Source organism: Callorhinus ursinus, unplaced genomic scaffold, assembly GCF_003265705.2.
Source record: "Callorhinus ursinus isolate GAN/ISIS: 27379988/994484 unplaced genomic scaffold, GSC_fseal_2.0 scaffold38, whole genome shotgun sequence".
NCBI lineage: Eukaryota > Metazoa > Chordata > Mammalia > Carnivora > Otariidae > Callorhinus > Callorhinus ursinus.
Genome location: NW_027397100.1, coordinates 11,385,709 through 11,405,904, shown reverse-complemented (window position 1 = coordinate 11,405,904; position 20,196 = coordinate 11,385,709). Strand labels below are relative to the sequence as shown.

Sequence of the window (20,196 nt, the reverse complement as noted above, 5' to 3'; positions counted from 1 at the left end):
TTGATAATCATGTATAGTTTGGATTATATGGTGGTGAGTGAAGGTGGGAAGACCTAGGTAGGAAGTAGTTACAGTAATCCAGTAGGAGAGGAGGAGGGTTAGAACTGGGGCACTAATGTTGAAGAGGAGAGAGAGAATGTGGAAGTGAAATCAGTGAGACTTTACTCAGTGTCAGGAGGCACAGGAGAGAAGAAAAGTCAAGTTTTCGTGAAGATAGCAATAGAACCAGAACAGGGAGGAACAGTAGCTTTAGAATTGGAGAGTTATTCTAGATCTCCTGCATTTAGTTGATAATTTGGTACCAGAGGATGAAAATGAGACAAAGATGAGCGATTCTGATTTGGGAATCATTTCAGAGATGATCTTTGAAGTCATGGAATTTGAGACTCTAGGGGAAAATTCCTGGAAAAGGAAAGGAAGACAAGAACAGAACCATAGGAACCTGTATTTAGTGAATGGAAAGAAGACGACGTGAGAATAAAAGATTAGAAAAGCACTGTCCCAGAAATTAAGAGAAATGTTTTTATTTATTTATTTTTAAGATTTTATTCGAGAGACAGAGTGCAAGAGAGCACAAGCAGGGGGAGTGGCACAGGGAGAGGGAGAAGCAGGCTCCTCACTGAACAGGGAACCCGACTCGGGGCTTGATCTTAGGACCCTGAGATCATGACCTGAGCTGAAGGCAGACACTTAACTGACTGCACCAGCCAGGCACCCCTAATTTATCGTTTTTCATACTGTTAAATATCTGTCATTTGCCTTTTAATTCTGTATTTTAAAAAATACAGAAGAGTTTTAGATTTCTATATAATTAAATTTATTTAGAAATAAGTTCACTAATTCACATTTTCTTCAATAGTTTTCATAGTTTCATTTTTTTAAATCAACTTTATTATTATTTTTTAAAGATTTTATTTATTTATTTGACAGAGACACAGTGAGAGAGGGAACACAAGCAGAGGGAGTGGGAGAGGGAGAAGCAGGCTTCCTGCGGAGCAGAGAGCCCAATGTGGGGCTCGATCCCAGGACCCTGGGATCATGACTTGAGCTGAAGGCAGATGCTTAACGACTGAGCCACCCAGGCGCCCGTTGGAATCCATTTTAAAATCAACTGGAATCTACTCTGATCTTGGAACAAGCTGACGCTCTAACCTGACTTTTTTTTTTTCCCCCCCCATGCAGCCAGTTTTTCCTGGCTTAATTAGTTAGTCTAGGACCTCATTCTCTTCTACAGTATTTGACAGCATTAAATGCTCCATCTTTTAAAATAAACAGTTTTCTTGGGGTGCCTGGGTGGCTCCCTGCTCAGCAGAGAGTCTGCTTCTCCCTCTCCCTGTGCCCCTCCCCCACTCATGCTCTTTCTCTCAAATAAATAAATAAAATCTTTAAAAAAAGATAAATTAGTATCCTCAGATTGTAAAAAGATCTTAAAAATAATAAGGAAAACTATTCCCTTAAAAATTTACAGATGTATACAGTTCATGGAAGAAGAAACTCAGATGGCTTGTAAATGAAATATTGTTGAACATTAACATTTTTATTTACCAAATTAGCAAATACTTAAAAATATTTACATACTTGGGCGCCTGGGTGGCTCAGTTGGTTAAGCAACTGCCTTTGGCTCAGGTCATGATCCTGGAGTCCTGGGATCGAGTCCCACATCGGGCTCCCTGCTCAGCAGGGAGTCAGCTTCTCCCTCTGACCCTCTTCCCTCTCGTGCTCTCTATCTCTCATTCTTGCTCTCTCAAATAAATAAATAAAATCTTTAAAAAAAATATTTACATACTTGATGGTGAAATGGGCATTTTCATAACTAACTGATAGGAAAATTACCTTTGAAAATATTTTTTAAAAAATTTAGCAGTCAGTATTTCAACCTTCAAAATATTTGTGTACTTTAACCCAGGTATTCTATTCTGGCAGTCTGTCTGTAGGAAATAGAAACCCACCTCCCACTACCACCACCAAAAGAAAAGAAAAAATGTTTGAATGATGACATGTCTATACATTAGAGTATTCTGTAGTCATTAGGTATTATAAAAGGTTTTGAGTAATTTGGGGGAAGTGTGCGGTATATAATAAGAAAACAAACACAAATTTGCTCCAGATATGAAACATTTAACAATCACATGCACAGCCAATGAAATAGGATTGGCGAGAAACGGGGAGTCCATGTCTTGGTGGTAATGATCTCCAGAATGTAGGATGGAAGGTGATTTTTATGAATAGAAGTTATTTTTCACTGTGAAAGAGTGAACGTCTTTGGAAAATTAAAATTACTAAATACATTAATTGCATAAATACAGAAAATCATAATGAAGGAACAGAATGAACAAACAGATTTGGGGTGGCACCTGGTTGGCTCAGTTGGTAAAGCATGTGATTCTTGATCTTGAGGTCATGAGTTCGAGCCCCACATTGGGTGTTGAGATTAAATTAAAAAAAAAGAACAGCTCTGAAGAGCAGTTAGGATTGAGGAAGTGTTTTAGGTTGAGGGGTTTGATTATATTTGTGAAGTGAGAGGAAAGATCTGGAAGAAGAAAGATGATGGAAGATACAAGAAAGGTGTTAAATGATGTTGGAAAGCCCTAGAGGATATAGGCTGAAATCAAGGACACACAGACAAATTAGCCTTGAAGAAGTGAAGAAATTTCTTTTTCCCCCCAAAAAAGGGAAACAAGGAAATGATTAGTGGCACAGAGAATTTTTTTACGATTGATTTATTTTTTTTATTTTTTAACAAGTTTATTCTTAAATGTACAGCAGGATCTAAGACAAGACTTATTCTGGCTATAGTTGACAATAGATACTACAACAGATAGGGAATCCAGATGTTTAAACAGGAGTGGAATTAGGAACACCATTGTCTCAGGCACAAGAAACAGCTTATTTCTTGCCAGATTTCTTTTTTTTTGTTTGTTTTTTAAGACAAAAAGAGAGAGAGAAACCCAGCTAGAGAGGGAACACAAGCAGGGGGAGTGGGAGAGGGAGAAGCAGACTCCCCACGGAGCAGAGAGCTCGATGTGGGGCTTGATCCCAGGACCCTGGGATCATGACCCGGGCCGAAGGCAGACACTTAACAATTGAGCCACCCAGGCGCCCCTTGCCGGATTTCTTAATTCCACCTATGGCCAGCGGGCCCTTCCCTGCAGCCTTTGCTTTTAGCTCCTTGAGTTTTTCTGCCCCTCAACTGTTTCTGCTTGAGTGCCTTATCTTCCTCGTCCATCTCCTTGGCCTGCTTCAGGGGCTTCTGCCATCTTTGTGGCCGGACATGGCACCTGCTGCCACTTCAGAATAGAGAAGTTTTAAGGTAGATGAGACAGTTGAAGGATAGCAGATAATCATCATGTTAGGGAAGAGGCAGCATCAGGGACATCTACATATTGGGAAAGCAGTCAAGAGTAGATTAGATAGGTAGAAAATGATTGATTTCCAAGCAGTGTGGGTAGTCCAGTTGAAGTTGTTAAATAAGGTCAGCTGTAGCTCTTGCCTCAATCTCTAAAATGAGCAAGCTTTAGGAAACTGATGTCTGCCAGGATAAGAAGATGGAGACTCAAGGAACAATTTTAATTTTTGTCTTTTGCATAGGTCTTTTTAATTGTATAGCACCTAGTAAAAGTCCTTTGCCCTACCAGATTACTATTTTTTTTTTATTACTGTTAATTTTAACATCAGTACACCAATCCCAATGAATCTGTGGTGTTGTCATAGTCCTCTGTTATTTTTAATTATTTAGCTCCTGGGAGATTTGAGCTGTGATTTTTCTTTTTTAACAGGAAAAAAAGTGCTCATTTTGGCAGCACATACATTAACGGGGGAAGAAAAGACTGTATCTTGTAGACATTGGAAAACCTCTGGACTTTTCCTTACTGGGCACAGTGGAAAATTTATAAGGACCTTTTATAGAAGACTGCCCCTTTAATTTGGTACTTTTTTTTTACTAGTTTATTTTATTTACTCTGCTAAATAACACCTGATTTTGCCAGTGGAACATTATCATTACTTTCTGGCCCCAGAGAATAGTAGTAGAAAAAGTAAATGAAGGATTAGTTGTAGTGGAAAGATTGCTTGGGGCTGGGGGATGTAGGGCAATAGTGAAGGAATTAAAGACACTAGGGGAAGTAGTAGCCTATGGTGGAGCCCAAGTGGGACTTGAAGGGAGCTGATGGACTATGAAGATAGAGGGGGTTAAAGGTCATGATGAGAGTGAATCACAGATAAAGTAGGAGGCAGGTAGAAGGAGTAGAAGGCTATATGTAGGTAGAGAGATTTGAAAATTTGAAGACTTAGGAAGCAGGAGCAATTCTAAGCATCAGGGAAATTTAAGGAGCCATCGTATTACCCAGGTTGTAGGATAACAATGTTGAGAAACTGAGGCCAAGTTGTTAGAAGGGTAAACAGCAGGGATTTTAAAATCTCCCAAGATTTTAATCCTCAAGAGAACATAGCATTTTTGAAATCCAGTTTTTGCTGTACCTTTGTAATAACAGATTTACCTCATGCCCTGAATGTTCCTCCTTACTCACATATTCCTAAAACTTGACTAGCACTAGGTGCAAAGAGATTAAGTAACTGGGGCGCCTGGGTGACTCAGTCTGTTAAACATCCAACTCTTGATTTCGGCTCAGGTCATGATCTCAGGGTTGTGAGATAGAGCCCAATGATTGGCTTCTTGCTGGGCATGGAGCCTGCCTAAGATTCTCTTTCCCTCGCTCTCTGCCCCATCCCCACTCTCCCTCTCTTAAAAAAAAAAGAGATTAAGTGACTTCTTTGGTCATCTGACTTAGCAGAGTCAGAGCTAGAAACCTCAATTTCCTACTTTTGGTCCATTCTATCATTTGTTGTCTATCTTTTAAAAACCATTACTTCTTAAAAACATTAAGAATTGGGGCACCTGGGTGGCTCAGTTGTTAAGCGTTTGCCTTCTGCTCAGGTCATGATCCCAGGGTCCTGGGATTGAGCCCTGCATCGGTTGGGCTCCCTGCTCTGCGGGAAACCTGCTTCTCCCACTCCCTTGCTTGTGTTCCCTTTCTCGCTGTGTCTTTCTCTGTCGAATAAATAAATAAAATCTTTTTTTTTAATTTTTTAAAAGATTTTATTTATTCATTTGACAGAGAGATAGCGAGAGCAGGAACACAAGCAGGGGAGTGGGAGAGAGAGAAGCAGGCTTCCCGCGGAGCAGGGAGCCCGATGCGGGCCTTGATCCCAGGACCCTGGGATCATGACCTGAGCCGAAGGCAGACGCTTAACGACTGAGCCACCCAGGCACCCCAATAAGTAAAATCTTTAAAAAAAACCAAAACCATTAAGAACTAATTAGTAATCTCTTGAAATAGTATGGGAGGTAATACTCAAGAGTCTTAAAAAGGCATACTACTCAAAATGGGTTTGGAACTTAGCACCTAGGGGAGGGGGAGCAGTGTCAAAGCTGACTCCTCCTGCCTTCAGTTCATTTTTTGGGGTGGCTTGGCCTTCCTGTAGGCAGTCAGCACTAACCAGGTGCTGACTGCCAATTACTGACCTGTTCCTTTTATTCAAAATAAGCATTTGAGGCACCCCCCCCCAAAGCAGTCTTGTCGTATCCTACTGTTCACCCAGATCACCTGAGGATCTTATTAAAGTGCTAGTTCTGATATAGTGGATCCTGGGAGTGGAATGCAAGACTGTACATTTCTTTTTCTTTTCTTTTTTTAAGATTTTATCTATTATAGAGAGAGCATGCGTGTGAGTGAAGGGAGGGGTAGAGGGGGAGGGAGAGGAGAGGAACGGGCAGACTCGGATTCTGATGCAGGGCTCAGTTGTGATCCCACAACCCTGAGATCATGACCTGTGCCAAAACCAAGCAACTGAGCCACGCAGGTGCCCCTAGATTGTGCATTTCTAATAAGCTCTTATATGTTGCCCTTGCTTCTGTTTTAAGACTATACTTTGAATAGAAAGGCTCTAAAGAACTTTAGGGGAACATAGTTTGAAAATGATTTAATATGTGGTACTGTCTCTCAATTTTAATTTCTTCAACCAATTAGATTTTACTTTGTTCAGGCTTATTTTGAAGGTCCAGTAAAGTATTGAATTAATACTGTGTAGTAGTTTGCTGCTTACCAGGTAGTAGATAGCAGAGTCTTAGCTGAGACATCTTCAAACTGGTTACACTCACTGCTTTCTAATTCATGACAAGATCCCCCTGGGAAAAGAATCAACTATATTTAGACTTTCAATCTGACGTTTCCTGTTATTGTTTTCCCCTTTCTTTTCTTTCCCTCAATTAATGACATTGCTTTGAAGAAATGATACCTCCTTTTTAAAAAAAGGTCTGTGGGCACCTCTGCTCCTAGATACTAATTTTCAGCATTTTGTATACCATTTCCTGGGATGGAGAGAAAGCATCTTGTCTTTGGGATATAAGTACTTCTTTCTTCTGCCATAGAACAGTCAGCCCTATCCCAAAATTGAATAATATCAAGAGCCATTGGAAACCAAGAAAATGATGGTGATGTTATCTGTGCTCATAATAAAATAGTGCCCTTTCTAAGGCATTGGAATTTTGAGAATTTGACTGTTCCTGCTTATAGGGCCTCCAAAGACTTACTTGAAATCTGAATCACCATACCTAATAGTTTTGAAGGGTCACAAGTGTTTCTGTGCCCTTGGGCAACCCCTTACTGTATATCTGGGTGGGCTCTGAGGGTTGTATATAAGATTCTACCCAAGGGCTATTTATGTATTTGATAAGGCAGGCCAGAAATTTTAAGTTCTGGTCTTCTTATTTTTGTTAAATTCAAAGAGCATTCGTTTTCCCTTCCGTTTCACCCTTTCTTACTCAGAACAAACACAAATGGATCAGATGAGCCTGAGGATGCAGGGGCTGGTGAAAATAGGAAGGTCAATGGGAATAATTCTCCATCACTCTCAAATGGTGGTTTTAAACCTTCTAGGCCTCCAAGACCTTCACGACCACCTCCACCTACCCCACGTAGACCAGGTGCGTATTCCAGCCATACACTAGGGATGTAGCTGTCAATACTGTGATTGTAAATAATGTTCTGTTTGGGAATTGATCCTCAGGTAAGTTGTCAAAAGACCCTTTTAGGTCAGTTTTCTAGCTGTATTTTTACATTTAAGTTTTGGCCAAGAATGATCTTTCTATAGGTAGACTAATGTGTGCCTTTTCCCTAAGTTTTTCCTCCAGGGTGAAGTTCTTGAGGTAAGTGCTTTGTTGAGAATGAGGAGAGAAAAAAAAAAAGAACCATATGTGCATTATTAAAAGTATAGGCAGTGTAGATAAGATTGCAGCTTTTCAGCAGGGTTTGTTATAGTGTGGACATAAGCATGTCATTCTGTCAAGGATCTGCTTGCTTATTATCATTATATCCTTTAAAAGACAATTAGAAATGGCAAGTAACCTTACAACAATGCTAAATGATACATTTTGAAGCAAAAATTATACAACAAATGAACATATTTCATGTAGTAAAAATATAAACGTCTATAGATAGATATCCATTTTTCCCGATTACCCAGAATAGAATATTCAATCTTTTACTTTTCCCTCTGTATGTAGACAGGCAATATAAAATAATTAACCCAGATATTATTGGAAAAGTAAATTAGTTGTCTACAAATCATTTTAGTAAATGACTTTGTTTTTGATTATACATCTTCCCCCCTTTTTTGGTAGAAAATGTGTTAATAATATATTTCTAGCCTTTAAGATTATATACTACTTTGTCAAAATATTGGTGACTTCCCCGAGGAATTGTTTTCTCAAGTCTTTCTTGAAAATGTGATATGTACTTTATAACTGTTCATAAGAATGTAGTTGCTTAACAGTCAGATCTTCTGTATTTTAACTAACATCAATAATTGGTCTTTGATCTTCAGGGTTTCATAGAAAAGACAATTTAAAGGATCTGGAAAATTACAAAATGAACTTATAATACCAAAGGATATCAGTGCTTTCCTTCTTATTTTTTAAATAGTTTTTATTTCTTGTATCAGGAAATCAGAATTTGTACTTGCTTCGTAATTAATAAAGACATAGGGTAGATGGAACCTAAAAAATTATTTAAAAAGTTTAAGTAATTTTCACCTGCATATCCATCTTAAAATTTCTGTTTGTCATCTACCTTTTTATTTTTATTTTTTTAAAAGATTTTATTTATTTATTTGACAGAGAGAGACATAGCGAGAGAGGGAACACAAGCAGGGGGAGTGGGAGAGGGAGAAGCAGGCTTCCTGCTGAGCAGGGAGCCCAGTACGGGGCTTGAACCCAGGACCCTGGGATCATGACCTGAGCTGAAGCCAGATGCTTAATGACTGAGCCACCCAGGCGCCCTTACCTTTTTATTTTTTAAAGTTAAAATTCTATCCTGAACTTACCTGAAAATAAAAGATTGTTGTTTCCCACAAATCTTTTATAGCATCTGTCAATGGTTCACCATCTGCCACTTCTGAAAGTGATGGATCCAGTACAGGCTCTCTGCCACCAACAAATATAAATTCAAATACATCTGAAGGAGCAACATCTGGATTAATAATTCCTCTGACTATATCTGGAGGCTCAGGCCCTAGGCCATTAAATTCTGTACCTCAGGCTCCCCTACCACCTGGGTAAGTAACTGTTTTTGGTTACTATTTGTTTGCTTTCGGCTTCTGCATATACTTACCAATAAGGAAAATAATACTGAACTCCATTCTTTAAAAAAACCATCTTCAAGCAATGGTAACTGATTTTGGGGGTGCTGTGTCTAGAGTCAAACTAAACCAAAAAAACTCACCACATTAGAAATCCACCCCCTCCTCATTTCCAGGGCAAAGGTTTATGTTTTTTTGTGGGGTTTTTTTGTTTGTTTTTAACAGAAGGATTCTGAACCATAGTAGGTTAACCAATGCCATATAATATAAAATAGTCACCTAATTCAGATTGCTTTCTCTTTGAAGGGGGGAAAAAACATTTTTTAAAATAAAATTTTTCCATCATAAAGTCATTATAGCAAAGTAGTAATAATTTTAAAAAACTGAGAGAATTAGTACTCATAATCCCATTTTAATCTCTTAATTATTTTAAAAATTTAATGCTCTAATAGTTTACATACTTATATACATTGTGGCATTCAATTAATCCAGGGCTTGGAATCTAATTAAAATTAATTGCTTGATAAATTAATAAACCCTTACGAAAATTTTAATTGCTAAACAGATATTACTGTGGGTAGTTGGGCCATTTTCCTTTTGCGAAACCTACTCGGGAAGCCAAATTAGAAAATTATTTGTGCAAGGGATTAGCAAACAGAAACTTGTGCTTTCCAAAGTTATTGGTACTTCTAAGCTGTGATGGTTTATTCCTGTCTTCTTCTCTTTGGGGATTAACCTATCAAGGAGACTAGAATACCCAGATTGATTTTGTCTGTTAGACTGTGCAGAGACACATCTGATAAAATCTTAGTCTTTGATTTCAGTTCTTCTAGAACACATTGTGTTTTGCCTTTCAGGTAGCAGCTCAGTCTTTCTTCAGATTTCAAAACATTAATGACAGCATTTTTTTTTTCACCAAGTCTTGCATATACCACTACTAGATTGAGGTAGACTTTGTCTCCTGAGTGCATATACCTCAAACCTCTTTACAAATACAAGGCGTCTCTTGAGCAGATACTGCTGCAGAAGAAGTCTTACCCACTCTGTCATCCTCAGGATCACATTTCTTGACTTTATTCCTAAATTCTTTTGGTATTTTCTTTTTATATTGACATGCTTATTTGCCTCAGTTCTGTAATATGGTCATATAAGAGAAAATAGCAAAGATAAGTGCCTTTTAAATTTTGTGTTTAAGTTGGGAGCAGAGAGTGGACCAGCATGGACGAGTTTACTATGTAGATCATATTGAAAAAAGAACAACCTGGGATAGGCCAGAACCTCTACCTCCTGGGTAAGTATCTGAATTAAAGAAGAAAAAAAGTATTCAGAACTATAGATTATATCTGTACAAAATCTTCCCTATATCCCTAGTTTTCCTCTTCCTTTCAGTCTTTCCTGAAGTTTCCACAAAGTATCCACTTTGTGTTGTGGTAGATGCAAATTAGAAGAGAGAGAATTGATTAAGCATGGTGAATGATTTATTTTTATTCATTTCTGACCTGAAGATTTCATAGGTCTTGCTATTTCCATGTTTTCCTTTCTGTATTTTACCTGGCTAAAACCACAAGGTTTTAGAATTAGTTTCTTTAAGAGTAATTATTTAACTGAATAAGAATTATTAAAGCCTGTCATATATATGAAGATAAAGTCCCTATTATATAAAAAAACTTTATAATCGTGAAGTCACTGCAGAATAGTTAGGGAATTAAAGGATATATTAATGCATGATGTTAAGCATTTAACATTTACATTATAGAAAATGGAAGAAAATATTTTTATTCAGGGGAATTCAGTAGCAAACATGGGGAAGTATTTAATCTTGCTATGATCTCAAATACACACCTAAAAGATACTGTTTTACTTATTAAATTAGCAGATAGTATCCAGTATCGGTGAGATTGTAGAGGAACTTTACCACATAATATTGCTAGTGGTAGTATAAATTAGTTGCAACTCTAACAGAAAGTATATCTAACTATAGTAATGCACATACCCTTAGTAATCCTCTCTAGGAAATTTATCCTAAAGAAGTAATGCAAAGGAAGAAAAAAATTGATGTATTAAAGGTATTTATTATTTTACTATTTATAAAACGAGAATATTGGAAATAACCATAAACAACAAAGTAGAAATCAACATGTTATTGTATTAATGTTTACTTAATATTATGCACCCATTTGAGGGGCGCCTGGGTGGCTCAGTCATTTAAGCAGCCAACTCTTGATTTCAGCTCAGGTCATGTTCTCAGGGCTGTGAGATCGAGCCCCATGTCAGGCACCATGCTCAGTGGGGAATTCTGTCTCTCCCTCTCCTCCACCCCCTGCGCACTTACTCTCTCTCTAAAATAAATAAATTTTTTAAAAAATTATGCACCCATTTGAAATGATCAGTTGTAATTTTGTGGGAAAAGTGCTTTTTGATATCTGTGAAAAGTTGTATATACAATTGTGTCCCTCCCTATTAGGATTTCAACAGTCAAAAGAACATTGGAAAGAAAATGAGAACTTTTTTCTTAATTACTATTTGAGACTTATTCATTAAATTTTATACACTGTATTTTTAAAACCAGATACGTCTTAACTTTTAAGGAAAAATTTTTAGAAACATTTCTTTTGTGTTCATTTAAGGACCATTTAAAAATATATAAAATAAGAGAGTTCAGGTAAATCAAAAGTAAGGTAAAATCTTAACCAAACCTGCACCAGGGCCAAGATGAAGTTCTGTTCGGTTCATATCTAGATCACAAGTAATTATTGAATTAGGTTGTTTTTGTCCTGATTTAGCTGGGAACGGCGGGTTGACAACATGGGACGTATTTACTATGTTGACCATTTCACAAGAACAACAACGTGGCAGAGGCCAACGCTGGAATCTGTCCGGAACTATGAACAGTGGCAGCTCCAACGTAGTCAGCTGCAAGGAGCAATGCAGCAGTTTAACCAGAGATTTATTTATGGGGTAAGTAGCCTGTTACACTATAAACTTAATAAGTATTTGTTTTTAACCTTTTTTTGCATGTGAAATGTTAAGGAATAAAAGACAAGAGGGCACCCAGTTGTTGCTTTTGATATTGTTTAGAACTTGTCTTGAGTATTCTGTGCATGTGATCTATTCTTACCTCTTTGAAAACTAAAGTTCAACCTCCTTTGCTTTGTTAATGTCAAAAATAAAAAAGAAGTTAGGACAACTTAAAATTCGTGGACAAAAGGATAGTAAAAATAAACCCAGGTGGTTTGAAGAGAATTAAAACAGTTCTAAATTTAATACTCCCTCGCTTGGCAGAATATTTGAAGGTTTGGCTCTAAGAGCATCTGATTATTAAGTGGTTTTATAGAACTAATGACAGAATTGAATCACTTTGTAACATATGAAAGTACAGTTTACCTAATTAATTGTTTGGTGCTCTGGGAGACTAAAGAAATTTGATTCCTTATATGATTATGCTAAATATATTATTCTAGCTTCAAAACTATATTATCTTTGGTATGCATTTCCTTTCTGGAAATGGTTTAAGTTTGTACATATTTTTCTTTAGAGTAATACTGCAATAATAGCTATAAGTTCACCAAAATACATTAATGTTTTGTTAACGCAGTCTTTGGTGCTAGGAATTTTATAGTCTCTCAAATCATAAAGTATTATAGATCTTTTCTCTGAGGAAAGGAAAATAGTCCTTGGAGAAATATGATTCTATGGACCAAACAAAAGGGATTCGTTTGAGTAATACTTAGAACTTACACCAAAGGGACGCCTGGGTGGCTCAGTCAGTTAAGTGTCTGCCTTCGGCTCAGGTCATGATCCCAGGGTCCTGGGATTGAGTCCTTCATCAGGTTTCCTGCTCAGCGGGGAGCCTGCTTCTCCCTCTCCCTCTGCTGTTCCCCCTGTTTGTGCTCCCGCTCTCTCTCTCTCTCTCTCTGTCAAATAAATAAAATCTTAAAGAATTTAGACCGAAGAAAATCAACTCTGCAAGAGTTCAAGAGAAGCTGACCTCCATTTTCATCTCTTCCCCTCTACCACCTTTGGTATCCTCCTTGTTAGAATACATCGGATTAAATTACTGTCCTCTCTGAGCATTATTTTCCCCCCTTTTCTCCATATTCCTGTCTATTTCTTGGATCTCATGACCATAATAGTTTTCATTCATTGATTTAAAATTTAAAAAAAATCATCTTTATCACCAGCCTTCCCTTCACTACCTAGTTATGACTAAGATTCTTTCATATAACAATTTTTCCTGCCACCTTCTATAGGCAGCTGTCATTGTATTTCTTCCCAGTAGTTTTAGAAGTGAAATTAATTTGTCTCTTGTCTATCTTACTCTACTCAATTTTTTTTTCTATGCTGTTTAACATCTTCCTTTCTTCTAAATTATAATCAGCTTTGGTATACCTGGCCAAATTTCTTCTAGGTTTGAATGCCTAGCTTGCCTGCCTTCTTTAAAGCTATTTTCTACATGGGTGTCCATTGGAAAGAACATGGGCTTTGGAGTCAGACACATCTGGGTTTGAATCCTGGTGATACAGTTACTTTCTGTATATGACTTTGAGAAAGTTACTTAACCTCATCAAGACTCATTTACTTTATCTGTAAAAAATGTAATTAAATTTCCTCAGGAATTTTTTTGAGGATTCTGTAAAATAAAGTTCCTAATATGTTTGGCACATATTAGATGGATAGAAATGTTTTCATTTTTTCTTTCCCTCATATCCACATTGTAAATGTGCTCTTTATCTTACAGTACATCATCTTTTAAAACATTCTTTTTTTTTTTTTTTAAGATTTTATTTGTTTATTTGAGAGAGAGAGAGAATGAGAGATAGAGAGCACGAGAGGGAAGAGGGTCAGAGGGAGAAGCAGACTCCCCGCTGAGCAGGGAGCCCGATGCGGGACTCGATCCCGGGACTCCAGGATCATGACCTGAGCCGAAGGCAGTTGCTTAACCAACTGAGCCACCCAGGCGCCCTAAAACATTCTTTTTAAAGACTGATTTAGCATATATTCCCAGGGCACCAACAGTATATATTGCTTCATTGTAAACTTCACCAATTTGATACTCAGAGTCTTTGGAACTTTTCTTGAATTGCAGCTTTTTATCTCATTGTCCATGTTCTTTTTTTTTTTTTACCCCTATCCAAAATAATCTGACCATTTCTTTTTAATTCTTCCACTTTGCTCTTGTTACAGAATAGTTTTAAATCATAACTTAAGCAGCCTATTTTAGCTACCTTTAACACAGCCAGCAATATTAACTGAATTGAATGAATTAAACATTCTTACTATCAGCTGCTTAAAAAGTGGTGGGGTGTTGGCATATTGTTTTATAAAGTGGCCTTTGTTCCCCTGGTAGACTCTCATACACCTAACTTTTATTTTTTTCCTTAAGTAGGCTCCACACCCAACATGGGGCTTGAACTCACAATCCTAAGATCAAGAGTCACGTGCTCTACTGACTGATGCCAGCCAAGCATCCCTACACCTAGCATTTTTAACCTCAGAATGGAAATGGTTGATGTTGGAACACTGTGTAATGGCTCTTTCCCACCCGTGGCTTCAGTGTACATGTCCCCAATTTATTTAACTAGGGAAGAGCCTTGGGTCTTAGACTTGGGATAGGCTTGGGTCTTAGAAAATTATCACAATAGTTTGTCATATGCCAGACTTTTTAGACCTGTTCCATAACCAGTATTCAAACCTTTTATAGTGTTTCTCCCTGGTCTCTCTTCTCTCACTGCTTTTCATAATTGTGTCTATCAGGAGGAGCAAGGCCAGTTCTTGATAGGTCTATCTTCCAAGAGCTGTTTAATCAGAAATAGAGTATCTGTCATATGCTTTAAAACTTTGAGTTACCCAGTTTCTGTAATAAGTCAATGACATGGGAAAAAAAACCCAGAAACAATAGGGGGAACTGCTATAGATTGAGACTTAAGAGACTCAACCAAATGTAATGTGAGGACTTTGTTTGAATTTTGACTTGAACAAATAATCAAATGCATTTAATTAGTGACTGGTTATTAGATGATAAAATTAACATAGATTCTTTGGTAGATGTGATTAGCAATATTGTGGTTATGTGAGAAGATGTCCACAAATTTTAGAAAGACCTGCTCAAATACAGAGGGGTGAAATGACTCAGTGACTTGGCAAAGAAGAGGGAAAAGAAAATTTGGCAGTCTTGATAATTGTTGAATCTTGGTGCTAGGTATATAGGGGTCACTCCTTATTTTACTCATATATTTTTTCCATTAATAATTTTTGTTTAAAAAGCAGTTAGAATCTATTATTACTCATTTTATCTTACTAAAGGAGAAAGGGTTTAACCAAATCTTCCTGAGAGACCATGTTATCTCCACTTTATTATACATTTAAACCAAAACATACCCATTAACCCTACATAGTCGCTATGACTTTTGCTTCTCTTATTTTAATGTTTGACTCATTTTTCCAAATGGTTTCCTTTTATCTAGCCAGACTTCTGTCTCTACCAATGTGGTCATTTGAAACCAGAAGTTTAAGAAGTCTTCTTTACAGATCTAGATTTATCAACTCTTTCCAACTGGAATTCTTTCCTTTCACTCATCTGACAGCCTGTTCTTCCTGCTCCTGCAACTCTGTTTCCACAATATTTGTATATACTCCATGTATATGAGTCTTTCTTTTTGAGTTAGAAATACAAGGTTAGTCTCAGCCATCCGATGCCTCTAGGTACTGTTGTTTATAAATGACTCTTTGGGAATTTATATATTTCTCTAATTTACTGAGTTATAGCTGAAGAAGAAAATGATCATTTGAGGGTGAGGATTATATATTTGTAATATTTGAATTTCAAATAATTTCAAGCATTAATGTTTACAAAGATTTTTTTTTCTTTCTCCAGAGTGTATTGGCATATATGTGTTGACTTGTGTGACACATCTCTAAGATGTGAACTCTGTGTTACGTTGCACGTGACCAGGGAAGACCTACCAGAACTCATAACCTTGCTTTCAGGTTATCTAGTTAGGTTGTTCATTAATTCACCTTTTTGTTGTTGCTGTTGTTATTCTTTTTAGAATCAAGATTTGTTTACTACATCACAAAATAAAGAATTTGATCCCCTTGGTCCCCTGCCACCTGGATGGGGTAAGTCACATGATTTTTTTCATTGCATTTGTCATTTTGAAAAAATCAGATATTTATGGATGATAGCCTGCTCTTGCTTGAGTGAATATGTGGGAAATTTTTGGTTGTGTTAGTTTAATTCAGAGTGCCAAATAGGTATTAAATTTCCCAGAAGTTCTAAGTTGACTGTCTTAATAGTTAACTTTTATTGGAATTCAGAATTATTTTACTCTTTTAAAGTTTAAAAGTATTTTGGTCATCATTAGGATCTTGCTCTTTTTCCTAACTTTAGCCAGCAACACTTCCCTAAAATATTGTCTCTAAAGACCCAATCCCAGCTTACCCAGGTTATGAGAATCTTGCCTTGCTTATTTTACATTCTGCTTATTTTTAGGTTTCACACTTCTGAAGTTGAGGTGTACCCCCCTTCCTAGATGAGTTCATGATCACCCTGTTGCTTAGACTGAACACTGCTTTATGACTCTGCCTTTGGGGCACATGCCTTATTTGTGCAACCAGTGACAACACTGGTACTGTAACAGATGAAACCCTACCGGACATATCTTCAGGATTGACCCAGAAACTAAAACCCCAATTTACAGCCTGTGTTTACATTCTGAAATAGACAGCATTATTTTTGTGACACAATATGTTATTTATTTATTTATTTATTTATTTATTTTTAAATAGGCTCCACACCCAGCGTGGAGCCCAGTGTGGGGCTTGAACTCAGACGCTGAGATCAAGACCTGAGCTGAGATCAAGAGTCAGATGCTTAACCAACCTAGCCACCCACGTGCCTCCATGATACGTATTTTAAATCCAGCTTCCTCATCCTTTCAGACTTCATGTGCTAGGACCAGACATTACCACCTCACAAGCTGACAATGAAGAATTTTTAATACATGCAAACTAAAGAGGCTGGAGAACAAAAAATGGTTTTGGTTCAACAGTGTAGTTTAATAGGGCTTTATATAGCTGGTTTTACCCATCAAGTATAAAGATATTTTCTCCTTTTGAGAGTTGCTGTGAATGAATACATAGAACAGCAAGAAGCTTCTGTTTTTTTACTGTTTTATTCATCGAGTCAGGAAGGGCTCTAATCTGCATTCACTTCGCTATTCAGTAATCTCAGTATTGTTTATCATGTGACTTTTTTCAACAAAGTAAAATCAGCTCTATAGCCACAGTACTTCCTCTCATTAAAAGCAGATGAGCCTTCAGTTGCAAGTGCATCCACCTTTTGAAATTTTGTTTTTCACAGCTTCTTCCAAGAAATGCTGATATCAACAGTATATACTTAGAACATGTATAGAAAAGAAGTTTTTTATTGAGTTTATCCTGCTTCATGTTAATTTTTGAAGAGAAAATCTCTGGCCCTGAAGTCTGAACTTACGTGGCAGATATGCACTTAGGGTATTATTTTTAGATTATAAAAATTACTTTAAAAATTATTTGGATACAGATATATTTTAAAATTTTATATTTATGTGACTGCCAAGAATATTAACTAACATTATTATGTAGCCAGCTGTAGCACTGTGGATGCTTCTTTTTGCCTTAGAGACAGACTTAAAGTTGGTTACTTTTCACACTGAAGATGCCAAGACCAGTGAAGCCAGTGTTAATATTTACAATGTGTCACAAGATGCAGAATCCCATTTATCTGTATATTATGCACACTTGGGGTTCTGTTTCCATCTTAGGCTCAAGTGAGGTAAGTAGCTGAGATCTTAGGATGGGGTTCAGGATACTCACCAGTATATCCCTTCTAACCTCCCATATCACCACTATACGTGAAATCATGGAATTAGTGCTGGAGATATAGTTAAAAGTTACCAAATACTAATTTGACAAAACTATATAATTTGGCTAAAGACTTGTCCTGCAGTAGCTTGCTCAGAGAAAGAGCCAAAGGATCTAAAAAATTGTTATTTGAAAAATAGATATCAAAGGGATAAAAAATGGCTTTATCAGCTTAGAATTTAACCTTAAAATTTTGTTTGAAATTGCTAATTTTTAGAAACTATGCTTTTAAAAATGTTGGAATCCATTCTATATTCTTCATTACTTCACTTACCTCATTTGGAGACATCTAAAAAAATTCAGGTACAGGAATTATCTTTTGATGAAGAATAAATTGGTAATGGAATAGAGAATTCAGTAGTTCAAAACAGCAGAACTTAATACTAAAATTTCAAGGACTTTTCTGTTATTAAAAGAGAAAATGATATCCATATGTCTTCTAAACCTTACTGAGAAAGCTGAGGAATACCGGAGAGATTTTGTAGAACAGGAATAAGAAAATAAGAAGAATCCTAAAGCAAGAGGTAGATGGGGGAAAGAAGCAGCAATTTCAAAGGCAGAAAACTAAAGAACTGAGCCCTTTGCCCAGCCTTTGTGTAGAACGTTACTCTACATATTTAGGATTTGGGAACTGAGTGTATTAAGGAAGAGGATATATTTTGAAACAGTGTCTTCCCTAGTTGAATAATGCCTAGCATATAACAAAGAAACAAGTTGTATCCCTCCCCCCATTATATTGTAAGAAAGGAGGTGATGCGGTATGCAAAAAATGCCTGAATAGAGACCTGACTTTCCATCCTGTCACTGCTACCCAATTCTGAGATTTTGGGCAGATCACTTAACCTGTCCCAAGTTTCCCTATCTTCAAGATAAACCATCTACTCCTGGGACTGTTAAGGATAAAATGAGGTCATGTATGAAAAGTTAAAACGTTAATTATTCTTGCTGCCTTTGGTTAGATTGAACAAAAAAGTCCTGTAGGCCGGGCATTGTGAATTAAATTTGTTCAGCTTCTAGAATGTAATGATATTTGAATAACTCTAGCAGGTATATGAATTTAAAAGTGAAAGAATAAATTAAACCTTTTAAAGTTGTGATTTGAAAGCTATAAAATCAGTGCAAGGAGAAGTGGGCAAATTCAGCACATTTTAGTTTGTGGAAGAAGACTATGCCAACCCTAATGCTTTGCCTTTTTTTTTTCTTTAAGAGAAGAGAACAGACAGCAATGGTAGAGTATATTTTGTCAACCACAACACTCGTATTACACAATGGGAAGACCCCAGAAGTCAAGGGTAAGAAACTTTCAGTTACTAGTGTATAGATAATCTTTTAAAGATTGTACTGTATTTCTGACTCAGTTATGGAAAAAATCGAGTTACAAGTTCTTTCCCCAAAGTCCTTCAACATTACTCACCCATATCCTTTAGAAAGAGAAAAAAATTACACTATTACTGTCGTATAATGAATGTGGATTTCTTGAGAGTAGGGGGAAAAAGTCATTGGTTTATACCAATATACTATGTATTCAAAAATTCCTATTTATTATTAGTAAGTCCAGATTAGTAATTCTAAAGCAGGGTTTTGCAACCTGGGATCACTGGAGAAAATTCAGGAAATACGTGACTTAGGGGGAGTAAATACAGATCCAGTTTTTTAACCTTTACCTGAAATTGAATGTTTCCTTCTGTTGTGATCATAAGCTACAACCATAGTAGAATTAGCAATGCCTAGGACTTTCCCACCAGTATAGAAATCATAGAAAACCTATGATAGTATAATAGCATTTTGCAGTTGTTGCAGTTATCTCGAAATACTATTTGCACATATTGCAAGAACTTGCTAGTTAATATATTAATAGACACATACTGTTATTAGAAGTTTTCCTTTTTAATTGAAGTATAATTAAATATTATATTAGTTTCAGGTGTACAACAGTGATTTGACATTTATATACATTATGAAATTATCACCACAATAAATCTAATTACCTTCTGTCACCAAAGTTATTACGGTATTACTGACTATATTCCCTTTGCTGTACTTTACATCCCTGTGACATTTATTTCATAACTGGAAGTTTGTATTTCAAAGACAAGTTTGTCTTTTTAATGTTTGGTAACTGTGTATATACTTGCTTTCCTTCCTTCCCTCCTTCCTTCAGAGTGAGTGAGAGAGCACAAGCAAGGGAGCAGCAGAGGGAAAGGGAGAAGCAGGCTCCCCACTGAGCAGGGAGCCCAGTGTGGGGCTCGATCCCAGGACCCCAGGATCAGGACCTGAGCTGAAGGCGGATGCTAACCAACTGAGCCACCCAGGCATCCCTACTTGCTTTTCTTTGTAGCATTATGTAATAGTTCTTGTGTTAGTTTGCTAGAGCTGCCCAAAATCAAGGTATAGGCAGGGCTTTGCTCCCTTGGAAGGCACTAGAAGGATTTGTTCCAAGCCCCTCTCCTAGCTTCTGGTAGTTTGGTTTGTGGCAGCATAACTGCAGTCTTTGCATAGCATTCTTTTTTTTTTTTTTTTTAAAGATTTTATTTATTTATTTGAGAGAGAGAGAATGAGAGATAGAGAGCATGAGAGGGAAGAGGGTCAGAGGGAGAAGCAGACTCCCCGCTGAGCAGGGAGCCCGATGCGGGACTCGATCCCGGGACTCCAGGATCA

At 37.0% G+C, this 20,196-nt stretch overlaps 1 protein-coding gene and 1 long non-coding RNA gene across 8 annotated transcripts in view; one reads left to right on the top strand and one right to left on the bottom strand.

Annotated features, from left to right (window-relative positions):
* The window catches only part of ITCH (itchy E3 ubiquitin protein ligase), a 119,967-nt gene that overhangs the window by 69,283 nt on the left and 30,488 nt on the right, over window positions 1-20,196 (top strand). For 5 of the 6 annotated variants that reach the window (XM_025875839.2, XM_025875840.2, XM_025875837.2 and 2 more), the window contains 6 exons: window positions 6,825-6,982; window positions 8,421-8,610; window positions 9,830-9,925; window positions 11,418-11,592; window positions 15,684-15,753; window positions 18,746-18,830. In XM_025875839.2, coding sequence (XP_025731624.1) covers window positions 6,825-6,982; window positions 8,421-8,610; window positions 9,830-9,925; window positions 11,418-11,592; window positions 15,684-15,753; window positions 18,746-18,830 — 774 coding nt within the window. The remainder of the gene's footprint in view (window positions 1-6,824; window positions 6,983-8,420; window positions 8,611-9,829; window positions 9,926-11,417; window positions 11,593-15,683; window positions 15,754-18,745; window positions 18,831-20,196) is intronic. The other variant, XM_073880532.1, reaches the window with a different exon arrangement.
* LOC141370566 (uncharacterized) overlaps window positions 1-20,196 on the bottom strand; it is a 70,272-nt gene that overhangs the window by 49,355 nt on the left and 721 nt on the right. Inside the window, exons 1-2 of one of the 2 annotated variants that reach the window (XR_012374721.1) lie at window positions 8,380-8,455; window positions 6,103-6,184 (exon numbers count right to left, since the gene is read on the bottom strand). This is a non-coding gene — a long non-coding RNA (uncharacterized lncRNA). Of the gene's footprint in view, window positions 1-6,102; window positions 6,185-8,379; window positions 8,456-20,196 lie in introns of those variants that run through there. The other variant, XR_012374720.1, reaches the window with a different exon arrangement.